This window comes from Macrosteles quadrilineatus, unplaced genomic scaffold (genome assembly GCF_028750875.1).
Source record: "Macrosteles quadrilineatus isolate MER2022 unplaced genomic scaffold, UCM_ALF_1.0 Scaffold_1__1_contigs__length_201487025, whole genome shotgun sequence".
Classification (NCBI taxonomy): Eukaryota; Metazoa; Arthropoda; class Insecta; order Hemiptera; family Cicadellidae; genus Macrosteles; species Macrosteles quadrilineatus.
Window position 1 is genome coordinate 77869869 of NW_026542594.1, and position 21284 is coordinate 77891152.

At 33.1% G+C, this 21284-nt stretch overlaps 1 protein-coding gene across 1 annotated transcript in view; it reads left to right on the forward strand.

The window, feature by feature from the left end:
• Positions 1 to 21284, forward strand: part of LOC128983635 (Kv channel-interacting protein 1-like) — a 756268-nt gene that overhangs the window by 723444 nt on the left and 11540 nt on the right. The window contains exons 3-5 of the mRNA XM_054402997.1: positions 16644 to 16768; positions 19426 to 19495; positions 20981 to 21051. Coding sequence (XP_054258972.1) covers positions 16644 to 16768; positions 19426 to 19495; positions 20981 to 21051 — 266 coding nt within the window. The remainder of the gene's footprint in view (positions 1 to 16643; positions 16769 to 19425; positions 19496 to 20980; positions 21052 to 21284) is intronic.

Consider the following 21284-nt stretch of genomic DNA (forward strand, 5'->3'; position numbering starts at 1 on the left):
TTCTGACGATGGAAAGAAAACATTCCTCGCCAACGCAGTAACAGTTTTAGTGGTAACAGACACGGACAGTTGTGAAATTGGACGTTATTAAGAACGTTTCTTAAATCTAGTACCTATGTTTATAAATTAATTGATAATAATATTTACGAAACTAATAAACTACCTTCTAATAAAGTTTTCCTTCCATGGTAAATCTTGATAGTCTCTTATCTTTAGGTTAAGGCAAAATAATCAACTGTTCCTAAACTATTAATTTCACATTGGAGTGCATGAAGTGAACTTTTTTGGTTATTTTAGCTATCAAGTTACAAATTTTCAAGCAAAAACTCCAAACTCGGTCAAAATATCTATCAACTCATTTATACAGTTTTCTTTCAAATAAATTAAAATCATACAAATATATTTCGGAACTATAATATTACATAATATGTATAATAAATAATGCATTAGATTAAACATAATCCCTTAGTACCGTCCAGTGCCACTAGGATCGTGTTTTTGTTTACAATTTTTCTTGTTAAATTTCAGTTATTTAATACCTCGTTTAAACCAATAAAACTATCTAATCATAAACTATATCTCTTCCTTATGTTATAGCTCAACAGCTAAGCACTAATCATCAATTTAACCCTGAAATAATAGTAACAAAATATCGTCAACACTAGTGCCCTGTGTCACTAACATACTAAACATGAAAAATTATCTTCAGATTTTACGGTGGGATGAGTAATCTACTTGTGTTGGTTAGTCTATGATAATACTCTGAAATTAAGTCTCTGAAAAGCAAAGATTGAATGCAGGGACCCAGTCGCAGCATACAAATTTGACAAACTAGGGCACATAGGCTACACACACACATGCATGCACGCACACACACATAAGCAAAGAGTATGAACCTCTGGATCATGGAAAATCATATGGTTGAGAGACTTTGATTATTGGCAGGATTCATAATCGATCCACGAGAAGCCTCATGATCCATCTCTATAACGCGAGTTTCACCCGTACCATGTGAAATACAGTAGTGGGTTATAATGGTTGGAAAACACGAGGAATGCAAATTGACAGGATTAGCAGAGGTAGACGGCGGAAAGGGCTCGTTGAACAGCTTTGATTCACTTACCAGACCCGTGAATAAACTTTGACTAGCGTCGACTCAGCCTTGGCACTGGCACTACATACAGTTCCTTGACACACATCAATCTTACCTTTGGAAGAAATATAGTCTAGTAAAATTATTATTTTACCTGGGCGAAATTGCTTCATAAGCGATTGAAGCGATTCGACTCAACAAATGATGCTTTATAACATACCCGACAAAATCCAACTATTGGAAAGTAGCTAAAAATAAGATTTAATAGCAGTTGGATTTTTTTATGGAGCCATTTATTTCTAAACCCCATCAACTGAAATTTCTAAATAAAATTTGTTTTATACATAGTAAATATGTTTTGTTTTTATTTGATGATTAATTAGTTTTATAAAGTAACCCATCAACTGCCATGTTTTCATATAGGGGTTTTATACATGGAGTTTGGTGCAGAAGCTCACCAACTGGCAGACTCTTAGCATTTTTCTGTGTAAATCTTTTGTTCATCTTGTGGTACTACTTGTTGCTATTTTTGTCCAGTGGCGGTTCTGGTACCTTGTTCAAGGTGGTGGGCTAACGGGGGTTACATGGGTGTGGAATGAAAGGATGGGGTCCGGGGGGATTTATTTTAAAATTTGGTGGTAATGGTTAATGGTAACTTTCTAGAACTGTAAAAAACTCCGTAACGTTTTTAGGACGAAGTAATGTTTAAATTTATCCATCCAGAGTCCAATGGGGAGTTTTAGCCTCTGTAGCCCCCCCCCCCCCCAGACCCACCACTATTGTCCTTTTGCATCACTTTTAAAACGTGTTTACTATTTCATACTGATTGTAAAATATCATGTTAGATACAAATAAGGTATGACTTCTTGATAGGTGGATACAACTTGGAAAATATGTGTCATCATGTGTCTTAATAATCAGCAAAAACATATTTTAGTTCTATTATCTCAACTTCGAAAGTAATAATCAGTTTTGCGCCAAAAATTTGCTTTAACGTTTACCTAGCGATAGCTGTGCCTTGATTATTCAAAGAGTGTAATTAGCTAATTGAAATGGATGTTAATTGCAATTCATTAATTAAATAACATTGAACTTGTTTAAATTAGTAGAACTTACAGTATAAAGCATAAATAAGCTGCAAAGTATCATATAATTGGCTATCTTTATCTTAATACTATTAGTTGTATCCTTTGTTCTGCGAAACTTGATACGGAATGGGATTGGCAGTGTACTCAGTGCTGGGCTTCCCTGAAACCATACATCAGACTCGTGCGGTCTCAGTTGAAGTTTCTTCTGCTCGGAGGACCGCGACACTAAAGTCTCTTTGTTGACGATTTTGAGAACATTCTCTGTGACATTTTTACCTTTCCTTTTTCATGTAGTTTAAATGTATTCCGAGGACGTTGACTTCTCTGCGCCCTCTGGTAAGCTATGCAGAATAATATAATAGTTTTACACAGTTAAGTGGTCATGACTTATATATTATATTTCTTAACACTAATTAAAGGATAGTCGTAGTAAACCCCTTCATAGAAATAAGAAATGTAATTTTTTAGACAATTAAATATTCGGCCGTTTTTGCTTCAGTCATTTGAATAAGTGAGAAATACACACGATAAACGTATTTAAATGAAGAGATAAACCGTTTAAATTATTCCCCTTTAACTGTGGGACTTGTAACTGTCACTGAACGAAATATCGTTTTCACGAAGATGGATGATTAGTTCTATAAACGGGCAAATTTATTTCAACAAAAGCTTTATTTGATATTTAAACTTTCAACCCAATTTCATATCAAATATTCTATATTTTCTTATAATTGTGCATTATTTTCTTATAATTCTGCTTGCTGTTAAGGTGAGAAAACACCTTTTTAGCCCATAAAGTTTTAACTATCAAAGTATGAGTTACTGTCTTAACCACCTCTAAAATTTAATATACCTCTAGTTATCACTGGTATCATATTTACCGTGTGTTTTCTTAAATTTTGTACATTTAACATTATGAAAAGCGTCGTTTTCAACCTAGTATTCCTCATTTAATTATATCAAAACATTGCCAAAAGTAGTTGTTTGTGTTGGGCGTTTGTTACTCGTCCTATATTCTACAAATATAAGGTGGTTTTTGAGAATGCATTCTGATATTTTCCTTAACATGACACTCTTATGCGATTTAGGTAGACCTATAAACAAAAATGTAAAAAACTACTTTAGGCTTACTTACTTGAACTTGGGCAATTATACTCCCCAAGTTGTTGTCAACACGCCGATGGATACAACATGACTGGTCGCGAGGTACCCAACCCTGGTACCATACTCGTGTGTTAATCCTTCCCAGTGTTATTACTGAGTCCTATAATGCGAAGCGGACTGGTCGCGAGGTACCCAGCCCTGGTACCATACTCGTGTGTTAATCCTTCCCAGTGTTATTACTGAGTCCTATAATGCGAAGCGGACTGGTCGCGAGGTACCCAGCCCTGGTACCATACTCGTGTGTTAATCCTTCCCAGTGTTATTACTGAGTCCTATAATGCGAAGCGGACTGGTCGCGAGGTACCCAACCCTGGTACCATACTCGTGTGTTAATCCTTCCCAGTGTTATTACTGAGTCCTATAATGCGAAGCGGACTGGTCGCGAGGTACCCAGCCCTGGTACCATACTCGTGTGTTAATCCTTCCCAGTGTTATTACTGAGTCCTATAATGCGAAGCGGACTGGTCGCGAGGTACCCAACCCTGGTACCATACTCGTGTGTTAATCCTTCCCAGTGTTATTACTGAGTCCTATAATGCGAAGCGGACTGGTCGCGAGGTACCCAGCCCTGGTACCATACTCGTGTGTTAATCCTTCCCAGTGTTATTACTGAGTCCTATAATGCGAAGCGGACTGGTCGCGAGGTACCCAACCCTGGTACCATACTCGTGTGTTAATCCTTCCCAGTGTTATTACTGAGTCCTATAATGCGAAGCGGACTGGTCGCGAGGTACCCAACCCTGGTACCATACTCGTGTGTTAATCCTTCCCAGTGTTATTACTGAGTCCTATAATGAGAAACGGACTGGTCGCGAGGTACCCAGCCCTGGTACTGTACCATACTTGTGTGGTAAATCCCAACAGAAATTAACATTAAATCCACACTTATCCAATTCTCCCAACACCAATTCTCTGGACTGGTAACCCAGCAGACGCACAGGCAGCCGTTGCCTATGTCTACAAATTCCATAACAAAAATCAAATTAAGTAATACAAAAAAGAATTATATTTTAGTTTTATTTTTTGTGTCTATTTACTATGTTTCAAAAGTATTTAGGCCATTTGAGTTTTTCATGTTTTATAGCCTGTTATGAAAAAAATATTATTTAATCAATAAGTACATTTTCTTGGTGATTTAATAACTAAATTCTCTAATGATTACGTTTTATTGAAATATAAATACAAAACTAAAACTCTAGTCATAACTATGAAACCGACATATTTTGAATTTTCTAGTTAACTATAATTTAAGGTGTAAAAGTATTCATTTGGTATTAATTTAGATCTCTCACATTTCCGAAGTAATCTCACTATTTTTTATCTTGCTCGTGTTAAAAGATCGTAGCGACGGTATAAGTGGTACAGCGGGAGGCATAAAACTGCACTAATTCACTTACGGCGACCCGCAACTTAACGAGAAATGAAAATCTCAACCTAGAGGCGTGTAAGTTATTCAAAAGCTTTCCTGTTTTAAAACTTGTTGGTTATCTGTGTGAAAAGGGCTTAGATTTTAATCACAAGCATATTGCAGTCTTCACTGACCATGAGATCTGCCTACATAATATTTAATGTAAAATTGAAAGTCCACCACTAACATCCAATCTTAAATATGTTTTTATTTATTTGGTACATTTAGGGTTTCTAGGTCTTTAAATTTGTGCGATAATTTAAAATAAACACATATGTTTTCCCTTTAGTAAAGGGATGGTTATGTGTATCTATATTTTCATAAAGTTCATGCGATGTCCAACTGTGGACATTTTTATATCGAACATACAAGTGACGTCACTGTTCAAATGTTTAACAAAACTTACAGAATGAATCTGTAGTTAAATGGTAAAAAAAATTTCTTCGACACTTTATTACATATTTGAATTTTTTCAAGAGGAAATTATAACTGATTCTTCACTTGTAGAGAATTTCTTTATTTCATGAATATCTACAAGATCATTACAGATTACAGATACAAACAGTATCTAAATATCAATTTCACAATTTCATTTTCCCTATTGAAACTTAATACAGTCTTCTGGGATTTATTATATTTTCGTTAGAACGACTTATTTAAACAACAATCAAACATTTGAACAGGTCAAGTGTAAAAGATGGCCATGTGGCCCTAACTTTACCTGATTAAATCAATCATTTTCAAACATTTCGTAATGCTATGCATACTTAAAATGACAAGTTTACTGAATAATTAAGTATTTAAATAAATTAAAACTAAAAGGCAATTAATGCGTATTTATTCAAATATGCTTTAATGAAACTACACTCTTTTCTTTGCTAAACATGACTCTACTGTATGTAATAAGGTACATAAATAGTGCAAATACGTGATCTAGTAAAGAGAGGCGAGGGTCTCGTTAAAACTGCTTTAATTCACTGCCGCGACCCATGAATAAACTCTGAACAGCATGACTTGTGTCTCTAAACGACGAGGAGGCATCCCTGCAGTGCTTCGTAACCTAGAAATGTTGATTTGTAAATGTAGATAAGCGTTAAGTGCATCTAACACAATGGAAATATAAACAAAAGACATCTGTGTCTCTAAGTAGCAAGCCCTGCAGGTGTTTGCAACCTAGAAAACGTCGTGCTGGATCTAGGTTACAACCTAAACAATATAAACACTATGTATCTGTGTCTCTAAGTAGCAAGCCCTGCAGGTGTTTGTAACCTAGAAAACGTCGTGCTGGATCCAGGCTACAACCTAAACAATATAAACACTATGTATCTGTGTCTCTAAGTAGCAAGCCCTGCAGGTGTTTGTAACCTAGAAAACGTCGTGCTGGATCCAGGCTACAACCTAAACAATATAAACACTATGTATCTGTGTCTCTAAGTAGCAAGCCCTGCAGGTGTTTGTAACCTAGAAAAGGTCGTGCTGGATCCAGGCTACAACCTAAACAATATAAACACTATGTATCTGTGTCTCTAAGTAGCAAGCCCTGCAGGTGTTTGTAACCTAGAAAACGTCGTGCTGGATCCAGGCTACAACCTAAACAATATAAACACTATGTATCTGTGTCTCTAAGTAGCAAGCCCTGCAGGTGTTTGTAACCTAGAAAAGGTCGTGCTGGATCCAGGCTACAACCTAAACAATATAAACACTATGTATCTGTGTGTTTAGATTAGGAATCATGTTGCTATTGTATAAAATATGTTAGCAGCTATAGCTAAGGAAGGACAAATTAATTTTCAATACAACAATATAAATTTTGTGACTTCTCGGTACGGGCGTTTGTAACTTCTTGGCTTTAATTCAAACAACTCTCCATAGTAAGAAAAAACGCCTTTTCAATGGACAAGTTCATTAAGTGTTTTATAGTGACAGGTTAATTCTTAATGGTTTAACTAATATCTAGTGTGTATTAAAATACCCCCGCCGCAGCAAACCTGCAGACTAAGCGAATTTCCATATGTCTGATTGGATTTACACTAAAATGTCTACTTAAAAATTTAACATTTATTTCCTATTTAAATAGAATTATTTTAACAGGTATTTAGGTTAGCTGCATCAGGGAGGGTAAAACTTTTTTTTGTAAAATGTTAATAGTTAGTAAGAAATAAAAACATTTTCCAAATTTGATCAAAATATGTTCATAAACAAGCAAACTACAACAGTTTACTCATTCTCCATAAGAATAACATGGGAATTTAAAATTTACATTTTTTTGGAATTTCTCCGTAACCATTAGGCGCATAGTAACACTTCAATATACTAAATTATTTGTTTTTTTAAGCTCTACAAAATGGTTTGAAAGGATTTTGCAAAATTTTATTTTTTTTTGTCAAAAATGGGAAAAACCTATTTTTACCCCATAAAACCCCCCGTAAACCCCCGTTCCCATAGTCCGATCATGCTGGTTCGCGAACTCGTTCGAGTTTATCCCGCCTTACACCTTCAAACCAAATTTTATCAAAATCGGACAAAAATTACTCAAGTTATCGTGCGGATGGACACATATATATATATATATATATATATATATATATATATATATATATATAGATATATAAAAATTTGAACGAATGGTGTTTTTGGCCTCTGGGGACATCAAAATGAAAAAGTAAATCGGTCCCGGGCCTAGGTCTTACCATGAGACCTACGGTAATAGCTACTTCCCTATAGGGAAATTCGCTAAAACGAAATCACTATCATAACATAAACCTCAGATTTTAATTTACTATTTATTTAAGTTGAGTTTATTTCAAATGTGATTATCATATTTTTTAATTATAGTTATTTATCAGTAATTTTGATTTTGGCAATGTGGGTTTAAGACATCAAATTAAGGATTAATTGAAAATTCGTTTTGATATCTAAGATTTTTATCGGTACCTCCAAACAAAGTTAATAATGCACAACTTACCATGTTGGTCTCGTTGTTTAAGGAATCAATAATATTTTATATTTACTGTCTATCATTCACCCCTTTTTCCTCGCACTTCAGCATATTTTTTTCATGGTTTAAAATATAATTTTACCATCGAATAACACATTATGAAGGTCCACATCCTGTAGTAAAACTGGACCAAACAAGATATGAAGAAATCCCATCATGTGGGAGATTGGACGGACCTGTGTATCGCGTGTATGCGACCACTGGACTACTTTATACCACAAGAATCTTGGAGCCAACATGTAACTAAACACATGTGACTAAAAATAAAAAAATAAAAATAATAGTACCAAACAACAGATTAGTTATAACAGCGGGTGCTAGTCCAAGTCAAAATAAAACCTTGACAACAATTTAAAAGATATTTTAACCATCTCGTGTTTAGAACACATTAATTGTGACGATAAATCGCAATAGTTTATAAATAAAAAACTTTTTTTAAACAAAACGTTTTTAAACGCACTAAAAAGTAGAAAATAATTTATAAATATGTGGAGAGTATAAATACTTGTAAGATTTAAAACGAAAAACGTCGGGTGCATGCAATAGATAATTTACAATTACCTTCACCTATTGAACTAATGTTTTATTATCAATTGCATGCACCCAACGTTTTTCGTTTTAAATCTTACAAGTATTTATACTCTCCACATATTTATAAATTATTTTCTACTTTTTAATGAGTTTAAAAATGTTTTGTTTAAAAAAAGTTTTTATTTATAAATTATTTTCTACTTTTTAGTTTTTAATGTGTGTGGATGTTAAATCTATTTCAAGCATCTATATCTGATTAAGACAGAGGCATGTGGGAAATCTAAGGTTTATTTGACTTTCTTTTCATATATTTATGTATTAGATTGAATGTATGGCCTACCTACTAACTATAAATATATCAATCTATTTAATTTATTGTTTACTTTATAGAATACTAAATAAATAACAATTGACATTATTAACAAACACCTTTATATCTGCAGTCAGATTGTTTATCTTTATTTTGAAATGTTTTTTTTGTATAAAGAATCTCTTGGGAGCATTAAACCTGTACCTCTTAACCTCTGCTCTTCGAACTGTCAAATTTAAGTATTCACAGCTGACATAAATTAATTGATATCTTTACATACTTTCAAAATGTAAACATGGAAATGTTTGAAGCCCATGGGGCGTAGCTCAAGGGAAATATGAAAATTAAATGATATAATATTGCATTGTCATCCATTTGTGCATTTGTGAGCTATGTTTCAAACTTCAATCCTCTAGCTCATCGGGAACTTCGTTTAAAATTGATATCAAAGTTTGTAGGAAAGTGACTAGCGAGCTAATAAAAACAAGCCCATGGGGCGTAGTCCAAGGGAAATATGAAAACCAAATTATATAATATTGCATGGTCATCCGTTTGTGAGCTATGTTTCAAGTTTCAAGTCTCTAGCTCATCGGGAAGTATCAAAATTTGCAAGAAAGCTAGTTAATAAAAACAAGCCCATGGGACATAGCCCAAGGGGAATATGAAAATTAAATTATATAATATTGCATTGTCATCCATTTGTGAGCTATGTTTCAAGTTTCAAGTCTCTAGCTCATCGGGAACTTAGTATAAAATTGATTGCAAAATTTGTACAAGAAAGTGAGCTAATAAAAACGTTTTAAAAAAATCATAATAGTTGTTAATATATTTTCATCGATCACACGTATTACATTAGTTTTCAACTTATTTTATAACCATCAGTATTAAAAACCATATTTTACTGGATTTGTACATAGTTAAATGGATTATATACAGTAGATAGTCACATAGGTCCAATCAAAAGATTTTCTCTGAAAAATATTTGATCCATATGATCAGATCTGATCCATATGAATGAGGCGTTATAGAAAATTGGCGTAAGTTTTCTTACTTCTCTTATTTCACGAACAAGGAACTTTACACCTGATGAAAGTAAACACAAACAATGTATAAACGTAAGTCAGGAAAAATAAAACCACAGCAGGAGATTGTGACGAGTGTTGCTCGGTGCCAATTTCCCTTCTGGGCTTTTCTCATTTGACAACCAGGGCAGCTACTCTACTGCCTTGGAAATAAATATATTTGAGTTAAACCTACCACTACAGAATGTATTTTTTGTTTTTAATATTTTAATTGCCTTTGGAATATTGAGTAAGGAGAGAAAATCAGATATTATCTATAATACGTATTATATAAAAACTGTGGACTGTGTAGTACGAAAATATATTTTTTTGTATGATCACTTCGATGCTTATGTTACTTGCCTCAAAATGACAATATTTAAAAAAAAAAATTGCTTGTGCCATAGAAAATGCTTAATATTACCAATGGATATACTTTTTATTATTAATAATTATGTTATTAATTCGTTTTCTTATAGTTCTTTCGTACTGCTGTGTGCAGTTGCTTTGAGAAGATTGAAGTAGTATATCATGTGTATATTTTAGTTTACATTTGAATATGTTTAACAGTTTGTTTACTAAGGTTTGTGGTTACTTATGTATAATTCAAACTCACTTTTTAATGATTTACCAAAATTACTCATGAGGAATATTTTTCGTGTTTTACATTTATTTAATAGCAACATTCTTAATGGTTTTACCTGCCTAGATTGTCGTCCTTTATTATAATACATAAAGCAAGGGTCTTATATATCTCCCTATCTAAGTATTGTAGGATGCAAATGTATAATCATGAAAATGTATTTTATGTAGGTCGAAGTATTGGGATTTCAACTACCTCATATCCCCGGATGAAACATTTGGTGGTTGGTTCAATTTCCCTTGTTCAAAATTACTGTCACTAAAAGTCACTATCAAACAAGGTGTATGACTACCATCCTCAATGATGTTAACCTTTGTATTGCATTACCTTTACTGTGCTGAGTACTGTAGTAAGCTTGTTTATAACGGCATTCTATCCTGGCCCTGGTGTTAACTATTCAGCTAAAGTTACTGAACGTTACTAAAATTAATAGCTTCTTCCCTATAAGGAAATTCGCAAACAGTCGACCCTGTGACCATTATCAGCAGTAATTAAGTTCTGATCTATAGTCAAAATAGTTAGAAAATAATATCAATCATTTTCTAACCATTTTGAATATTGCAGTCAATCCCTGATTCATCATAATCATGATAGTTTTGACTAATTTCCGATTCGACCAAATAAATTTTACTTAATACCCTGATTAAAGGGGTTTTAGTGAATGCAGAACATTTCATAAAAGTACAACTTTAGAGTAACCCTTTTATTTGAAAACTTTGTTAGACTGCTTTACAAGTCATACAAAAGTTTCTGGTCGTAATTCGCATAAGCTGATGAACGGAAACTTATTCATTTTCTCGAAGTTTTGAATGTGAGTTCTAAAAGTATGATTTTTTAACGTCATTGATAAATTTAAAGAGTATTTTTTTTAAATAAAATACGTATATTACAATGTATCCCCTTTGGTGGACAATAAAAAAAAACTTTTTAAAAGAATGAGTCATTATGTATAATTTAATAGTCGACATTATAAAACAGACACAACTAAACGAAATGGAAGATAAAGCCATAGAGATGAATAGATTATACAACTGGAGTCACTACTCTCTGGTTAAACATTAGAGAAAAGCATGCTATCAAGATGGCCGTGGCCGCTTGTTGCTGTGCTTTGTTGGTCACACTGTCTCGGTCTGGTTGGACTTGTCAAATTAGAGGGAATATGGTGTCATCCTGTTGTTGATGGTAAACAAATGTGTCAACATTGTTTTACAAATACACAAACTTGACAAGAGGAAAATTAGTATTTAGTATTAAAAACAATTGATAATGTTTCAAAACTACTTTAACCACACAGGTTTAACGTGCAATATGTAATATAGTATTACATGTCATTCATTCATCATTAACATTAATTTCTCTGTTATTTTGTATATTTTCTCCCATAATGTCTGTTAATGCCCCTGATAATGTGTTATCAGTTATTTAATATGTTTCTCCTTGTTAATGTATTATTTTCTCCAGTTTTGTTCTATGTTATACAGGGTGTTTCAGAATTCGTGTTGGATATTTTAAGGTATTGTTCCTGGGTAAGAAACAAATCCAAATATCATATTTAAATTGACCGGAAGTCCTTAGTTACTCACACAGCCGCCATTTTGTTTTTTTACTTATTATTTTTTTTATGGTAAGAGATATGAAATTGAAACTTTGCAAAAACATTTATAACAACTAGACAAAGCTACAAAAAAATATGAACATTTTTATAATTTATAAAACAAAATGGCGGCCATTTAAAATTTTGTTTCTTAAATTACTCAAAAACCGTTGAGTACAAAAAATCTACAAGGATGACTTTTTAAGGTAATTTAATTACAAATCAATTGACACCTTAACCTTTAAGATTGGATGAATATTAACTGAGATATGGCAGCTTTAGTGATACGTGACCGCTGGAGTTTAGACGTAGTGCATGCCGAGACAACAATGCAACAGTCTGCGTCCGCTTTAAAAGTTATTTTTAAACGATTTTAAGCCTCGTCCACACATGGCGATTTGTCTCCGGTAGCATTTTATTTTATTTTTTTTAGTGTCCCTGTTGCTCGAATTCGAGCAATTGCTAAGTATTACAGGCGTTAATTTAAAACAAATAACAGTCATAATTTTTTATGAAAAATTCGACTCAAAGATTATGGAAATACTCAAGACGTACTTAACAGATCGATATAATCAACATTTCATGTAAATATCTTATCATTTTTCAAAAGCTGATCTTGTTTTTAGTGTTTTATACAAATAGCCTTATTCATATTCATAGCCACATAAGGTTGTCAATAATAACGATTATAAATTTTTAAAAAATCATTATTTTTATTTCTTCTCCTTAGTGGTGTTCTATGTCTTTCCTATGTATCCATAGTTTGCAAACCGGCGCTCTTTCAATGATTACTAAGAAATGCAGCACAGTGCTAAATCAGTTTCCTTTTTAGTATATCAATTTATCCAGGCTCTCTCGCTTTTTCCATTGTAATATTTACACCAACCTAAATTCAAATTCTAGTAAATATTTCATTTCAACCAAGTCAGTAAATGTTTGTAGCCAACTGTTAAATTAGTAAACATTGACTGTTTACAGTAAAAATATGTTCTTCTTCTCACTTTTATTTTCTGATCACAGCTGGAGTTTCATAACAATGTTTGTTTCCCATGTTAATCTTATGGAGAAACACGAAACTTTAAAGGGCCCCAGGGCCTCACTCTCTAATTATTTCCCTAAAAAGAAAGTTTCCTGCACAACTTCACGCTACGCTCTTTCCAATGACACCAAAAACGTGTCAATCGGTTCAGTAGTTTCGGAGGAGTAATTGTCACAAAAAACCTGCTTGCGTATTAAATAAGTACGAGAGGTCGTCCAGTGGTCGAAACTCGACCAAAAATATGTAATGTACAGACTTCTATATTTTCTCCCCACACTGTAAATAAAACATGTGATTGGAATTTCTTCCATTTGTTTTGATTTTCTGTTTACATTTTGTTGTTATTTCGTCACCATCATGGCAACCCATATGGTCCATGTTAATTTTTTGAAGTTTTCAAATTAATTTTTTGTTCTTATTTGTTAGCCTATTTTAATTTTTAAAAGCATTCTGCACATCTACAGGAAAATATCTTTCCAACAGTATGCGTAGATTTTCCCTGCGATGCACACGAGCTGAGAAAAAAGGTTTTAAAGAAACATGCTTGCCTATTAATATATAGATAGATAGATATAGATATAGATTGTTTGAAATAATCTAAAGTTTCTCGAGTGCAGCAAAGGCAATTTTCATTCGTGTTACACATTATATTTCTCCTACAATTACTATAAATCATATAAATAGTTAGTCTTTCAAACCCTGTACAACACGTTTTTAGGTTAGGTTAAATACAAACATTGAACGAAATGGGAAACTGTGCACCAGATAATCGTAGTAATATTTGTAAGTGTTGCAAACCTATTTCCAAGCGTACACGGATTACGTGCATAATAAAAGCACGCTGTTTTCTGTTGTTTGGTTGGAATACTGGTGCGCGCCAAAGTAAAAACTGTGCGCCAAAGTAAGGCTTTCTGTACTATAATCTGTGGATGAAGCCAACTTTGTAGGGTGACTGTAGGAAAATGTAGTTACTTTCTGTACAAAGTTATACATACTGTAATCTGTTTGGTTTCTTTTTCTGTCTTCAATTAAACCTGGTCCTCAGCTACACAATTATTGTTTTGCCGTGAGTAATACAATGCAGGTGGTGTAGTAAAAAATCACCGACGATTACAGTGGCGATAATCTAAGAGTCGATGTAATTGATCAATGAGTCGCCAGGCGATGGAATAACGACAATGCGTCACTGATAACGACACAGCATGATTGTGAATATCGATACTGACAGAATGGTGATTTACGTCAGCATTCTGTTCCTATTACCGTTGCATGCAGAGAGGATTTAATAAAGTGTCACTAGCAATCTAAATACCTGTAATCGTACCGGAGTCCCTTATAATTAATTTGTTTGTATGTTAAATTCCAATGAAGTTCAGTTTTAATGTTTTACAACTAAGAAGCTGCGTAAAAATAATGTTTAAAAGCAATTGTTTAGTGTAGTTATGATGATTCCATTCTACAAACAGTTTTACTTAGAAACGCACTGCCGTTCATTTGAGGAAGATGCGTTTCACAGCCAGGTTTTTTGTTAAGATTTTAATCAGTTTTTTGGACATTTACGTGATTGGATATAGTTTTTTTATAACATATACTCGATTATATATATGTCTTTGCACATTTAAAATATTTTAAAAAAATAATTGCTAACTAAAATAAAAAGAATTTATTTCAAAACACTGTAGGCATACACTTCATTTAATACTCTTATTAAGATAACATTTCTCAAGCATTCTGTCTCTACAAAGTCATTATTTGTGTTACCAAATTTACCTTTTAGCCAGACATTATCCTACCGGCCAAGCTAATGATCAAATTCTGTTTCTACCTTGTCGTAAATAGTCTGTCTTGACCATGTTAATCATTTCCGTCCCGGTTTGGTCGTGTATCTGGTATATAAACACAGGATACAGGAGCGGTCCCAGGAGCCGGTCGGTCGCGAGCTATTGTTCCCTCATAACCGATTGCGGCGTTATGTGCTGCCGACGAACAAAACACAATTCAACCAGGAAACAATGGCTTTGTCACCCAACCTCCAACTGTTCAACAGCACAGCTGAGGGCGATTTGTTTAATACATGTTTTTGTTTAAAGGTCGTAAACAGTTCCGTAATTGAGAAGGTTGTCTGTTTCACTCATCGCTTATACCCGTGTCACTACTGCACCTAAAACTTCGTTCTGTTGTTACTTTTTGTTATTGCAGATTTATGATTTTTATCATCCTTGAGGAAACCCCTGATTTTTGTATGTTTGATCTTACAAAACAGTCACAACAAGTTTGTGTGATAGTTAAAACTTGTATTGCAAACTATTTTTTACCTATTGTTATGTGAATACACCACCGGTAGTTTTTTCTGTAACGAAGCAGTCGTGGTTACTGTCCCCCTGACCTTGTGACTAACTAATCTGAACCTTTTGTTGGACTACAAGTCATATTTTATGGTAATCAGATTATTTAATTTTAAAACAAACTATAGGCCTACAAGTAACATAGTTCACATTATTTATTGACATTGACAACAATACATCTCCTGTAGAATAGTTTGACCTCGAAGACCGCGCGGATGAGAAGTTGCGGGTAAAGTGCTGTAAATGCATCGTCTGGGATTAGGCAACGTTTGTAACATGTATGGACCTCACGGGACCGATTGACAAACTTCTCTCTCCAAGTATTTTCTCATATACTGTACATTGTTTCTTTTGTTTTTTGATTTTTTTTAGATATTTCCTACATAGAGAATAAGCTATTACCATAGTTCTCATGGTAAGACCGGGGCCCGGGACCGATTTACTTTTTCGTTTTGAAGTCCCCAGAGGCCAAAAATACCACCCTTTTAAATATTATATGTCCGTGAGCGTGATAGCTTGAGTAATTTTTGACCGATACTTGTTAAACCTAATGTTATTTAAATATATTTAATTGAAAATAAAATCAGGCAAATGGAGACTTACTTATATTCCAGGTTTGTTGTGGCAGTGTTTGTTACGGAGGATTGTTCTTATGGCGGCATGATATTGATAATTATCATCAACTTTTATAATTTAAGGTGTTATCCTTACAAAATTACGCCAAACAACACAATTAGCCTCCTTACATTTTATACCTTTATTTTAATATGTTAAGTAATATTGTGTAAAAGCCGTTTTAAATCCCGAAATTGTAGATCAGGACAGTTTACTCATGTAACAGTATGTTAATTACATTAATAATAATTCATTCTCCCAATTTATGTTGTGACGGATTTAAAATATATTATCATAACCCCTACTTCTGCGAAAAGAGTTGATATAAGCCTATATTGTCAGTGCACTTACCGCATTCGTAACTTGGTATTCGCGTACATAAGAAATTGTTTAGAATTTTTTTATTTATTTTCTATTGCAGTCAGATAATGGCCAAATGATTGGGTAATAAAATTGACATCTCGATACAGAAGTAGACTTCCCATCTACAATATGTACAAGTTGTAGTCAATTGAAAGAGAAACCAGTTGAATGAACCAAACACAGATTGGGCTAGTGTTTATGGGACTAGTGTCCCTTTCTTACTTAATGTTTCTGTAATAGTTGGTAAAACATTATCGGATGATTAATTTTAAGCTATTTCAGTCTTGCATGGTAAAACTCCATACATATTGATTTACACCAACGCACTATGCTAATTGCTCAATTCTTCTACTTCATCGTTATCAGACTAGAGTTGTTATTTTTGTTACAGAGGAAGAGTTGGACCAGTTCAATATCCACGTCGCTCGCTATCGGCCGGAAGAACTCAACAAACTCACCAAGACCACCAAATTCACAAGAAAAGAAATACAGCTCATCTACAGGGGCTTCAAACAGGTTAGTTGGTACTGTACCAACGATATTAATATTCTGAGTAGTTTACCGAGGCGATATAATTTAAAGAAATTATTTGAAAGATAAGTATACATTTTAGGATGATATTATTGTTGAAGTGTGTGACTGTAGCAATTGTCTGTTTTAATATTAACTTTGTTGTATTGATGAGATTATTCTTACTCAGTATTTCATCACTTTAACCTTTTGATTGGCCTGCTTCAACCAAGACTTTTTTTAGATTGCTTTTAATTTGTTTTCATTGTAATACGGCGTTTATCAGTAATGCTGGGCTGTAATTTGATTAGCCAACGTCTTTTACAGAAACCAGAACGGGTTTAAACACAAGCCCTGACATTCATCACTGTCAACTATCTGTTAGTTTAAGATTTTTTACAATTTGCATTTTAACCTCAATATCATAAATATTACATCATTGATCTTTTGTTTAATAAACTCCTTATTTGCTGTAAACGATGTTTTAGTCGTATTGTTCAAGTCTTAGAAATTGTAATATTTGACAGTGTTTTATCAGGAATCAGGATACTAAGAACTCTCGCATGTTTACATAACAATTCAAAAATAGATGTTTGATCAGATGCGCTGTACATAACTGTAGATTATAGACTCACAAACTAAAACGCTCAGTTGGCTTACCGAGGACACGTTTTGAGCGTTCTTTCACAACTTGATCAATATGTAGGTCTTCCTTCCACCCAACTTCTTTCAAACTCTCTTTGTATAAAAGTAGTATTTTAAATAAAAACACTATAATCCCCTAGAAAATTCTGTATAGTAATAACAATTTAATCACAATAACATGTTTTAATACGATGAATGACATTTTTAACACCTAAACGTCAAGTTTCAAGGTTTAAAATTAAAAAAAAACTCATATTTTTTTCAAATGCCGTAACTATTCCAGTTAAATTATATTGAAAGTGACAGCTTTTATTTTAAGGTTGTTCTTTTTCAGCTCCTTGTATATGTTTAAGCTGTATATGAACCTAATGATCCCTACCAAAATACCTTGACGAAATATTGAAAAATACAAGAATTAGAATTTATGGTGTCTTTGAAAAACAAATGTAGATCATTGATAAGAAAAACACATTAATGACACAACACTACCAACAAAATAAGAAAAACTTGTTTTCGATATGTTATTGCAACGTATTATATGCTTACACCAATGCTATCTTTACTTTAGTTTTGTTCCAGTTTGCAGTGGAAACATTGCATAAAGTAAATAATAACTAAGAACAGGAACAACAAATATCAGCAATAACCAATAGCAATAAGCGTATTGTGTTTTTCAAACGGTTTAAACACATTTTCAATAAATAATTTGATCCCTCCTACAGTTTTAACCTTTGTTTTAACTCTGCTAAAGGCAACAAACGTAATTATAATTGTTAGTGAGTAAATACTGGTTTACTAAGTTGGTCTTGTAGTAAATGATGGTAAAAATGCTTCCCTTATCGGATTTTTTTAAATTATCTTTTTGGAATGAGTCGGATGAGATAAGCTCAGTTCTTAGGAAAAACCCCTAACACAGCTCCATGACCCAGTTATTACTTCTACATTTATACTCCTTTTGTAAAGGCCCCTAAAAAAATATTGTCAAGGTACCCCATTGACCAAACCTAGCCCTACATTTATGTTTATGATCAACAATAAAATATAAACTTATGTAGTGTAAGTTTATAGATGGTATTCCTCCCAATAGTGTGATTGAGTTAACATATGGCCTATTCAGCTGTTTCATCTCAAGTATTGATTTGCTTCTTCATCCACATTTTCAAGTACGGCATTTATGGTATGGCATTGTTTCTAGTACAGTTATTAACTTTTTCATTCAATGAATACATTATAATACTGTTAAAAAAGTTTTTAACGTTTTGATATTTATTTAAGTTTAAAAAACTTAGCATCGACTGATTTTTAAATTCTTTGTCACTGGTTTTGGGGTTTCATTTTCAGCAGTCGATACCAGTCACGAAAATTCCTTTTCGTCAGCATTTACACGCATATTTCTGTTACTTTAAGAAACGGAAACTACGTACAGGATTTACTGTTATGTTTCCAGTACTTTGTTACTTTGATACAAACTAAGCTTTCCATTGTGTTAAATGTATTTAATATTCATATTTAGCACACTGAATGATGTACAAAGATGATTCCAGATTGTTTATACCGATTGCGGTATTTTGGTGAATAGTTTGGTAGAAAGCAATGAAATATAATTTTTAAAACAAACAAATCCATAACGTATTCTTAAACACACTCTCTTTACTAGGTCAGCGCTGCCACACAATTATATAGTTAGTACATACTATTTTATATAGAACTCGCTTTTCTACTATAGTACTATTTCTACTATTCCATACTACTTCTACTAGAATAAACTATTTTCTTATGGTTACTAAGATGCAGTAAAATTAAAAAAGTAATGTAACTCACAAAAATAAATAAAGAACACCAAATGTCAAATATGTAGCTTTTTACAAAATAATAAATGTTCACAACAAAAACCCAACTTACCCTTTTTCACAGCCAGAGTGCGTAAAGACACACACATATTGTTAAATGACACAGGTGAGAGTGTTGAACAGTTACGATGATGACCAGGTGAGTAATGTGGTAACTTTTCTTCACAGGAATGTCCGACGGGCATGGTGGACGAGGAGTCGTTTAAGCACATTTTCTCGCAGTTCTTCCCTCAGGGAGGTGAGCGTTCTTTGTTTTTCACTGTAGTTTTTACAGTCTTGATCTATGATCAACAAATATCCAATAAATGCTTTATTTCACTATATAAAAATATTTCCTTTTGTTTTCATTTTTCACATAAAAACGAATTCTGATATTTTTTTACACTGCAAGGTTTACGTTTTAAATATTTAATGAATACGTCCAAAATATACTCGTAATAAGCACGTAAATATTTTTATTAGAACATTCCTTTTTTTCTTGTCTTTTATAACGTTGGTACTTTTACTTTTGTCATGATGCAGCGATTAATTAGAGGCCCAAAGACAAAAATGTTATACAGGGTTTCACAAAAAATACGCAGTGAACTCTGCAAAGCCAAATGTCGAAAATGGCCAGTAATATGTTTTTCTTAAAAATAGTAGTTCCTATAATTTTACCTATTGTCTAGTTTTTATGACTTTAAAATTTTTAAATAGCTTCCTTTTTAAAGGTACTTTATACACAAATTGACAAAGCTTGTTTATTTAATAAGTTACTTTTACAATAGAAGTGCCATTAGAATTGAATTTTTTAAACTGCTTTAAATTTGACACCATGTATAGTTTTAACAGCTATTTTTTATGAAAGTCAGCGTTGCAAATTTAAATGGCCACAATTTTGGAATTAAGATCATCAAAAAATGTTTGAAATAACTTTTTTGTTTATTGACCAGTGTTTATAATCAAAGTGTCATTATATTTCAAACAAAGAGTCCTTTAAGTGTAATATGCTATTTCGTTTGTATTTATTGGCTAGTTTTAATGGAATTTTTAATAGGCCTACATTTTTTTTTTAATTTATGGAGTTTGATAAAAAAAATCTGCAGACTTTTAACAACAACAAAGTTGAAGTGTGTACCATGTTTCGAATAAAATAGCCAACGGTCTTTGAGTTGTTGACAATATTTGCAAAATGACAAACGACGGATTATGGCTAAATGAAGCCGATATAGAAAAAATATTACTGGCTATTGTTTACTTAGTTTTGTAGTATAACCTGGTTCTGCAGAGCCCGCGACACCTTGTGTATTCAAATGACAACCTACATAGCAAGGAACGATTCAACCTATACTAGAGGCAAATCTAAAAGAAATCAAAGTTGTATAAGTGAGTTTATAATTCTTAATATTCCAAATGTATCCACTTTATCACAAAAGGACACTAAAACTGTTCTAATGTGTTTAATTCTTGTATACTCATTTTTCTAAAATTGGAATAGCCTATTTTGGATGTTATATAAAGGGTGTTATTTACAAAACACTTTCTAGTTTGATGTGTAAAAGTTACCAGTGCAGTACATACATAACAGCATTATTCATTACCAATCACACTAGCAAACCAGAATTTGCCAATCGCAAGGACCAGAATACGTATTGTGCGGTTGGAATACAAAGCATGTTCGGTTGGTGACCGCGTTGTGGTCAGCTCTGGTACGTTGAAACCTAACAATCAGTGTACGTTTCAGATGCAAGCCAGTACGCCCATTATGTGTTCAACACAATGAAACACACCCAGACAGGCAAGATAAGCTTTGAGGTGAGTTTTGTAGAGTATGTGAAACACGTAATTACTATGCTTTAATGATTCACCATACTACTGGTTTATTTGAAATTAAACATGTATCAAACGCTTAGAAGCTCCAAGTGACCCTTTTAATGATCCGAAATAAGGTCGGTTGTTTACTTAGCATACAACTGGAATGCAATATTACCTGTTTAAACCTGGTTAGTGATGACAAGTGAGATATTGTATAAGTCAATGCAACTGTA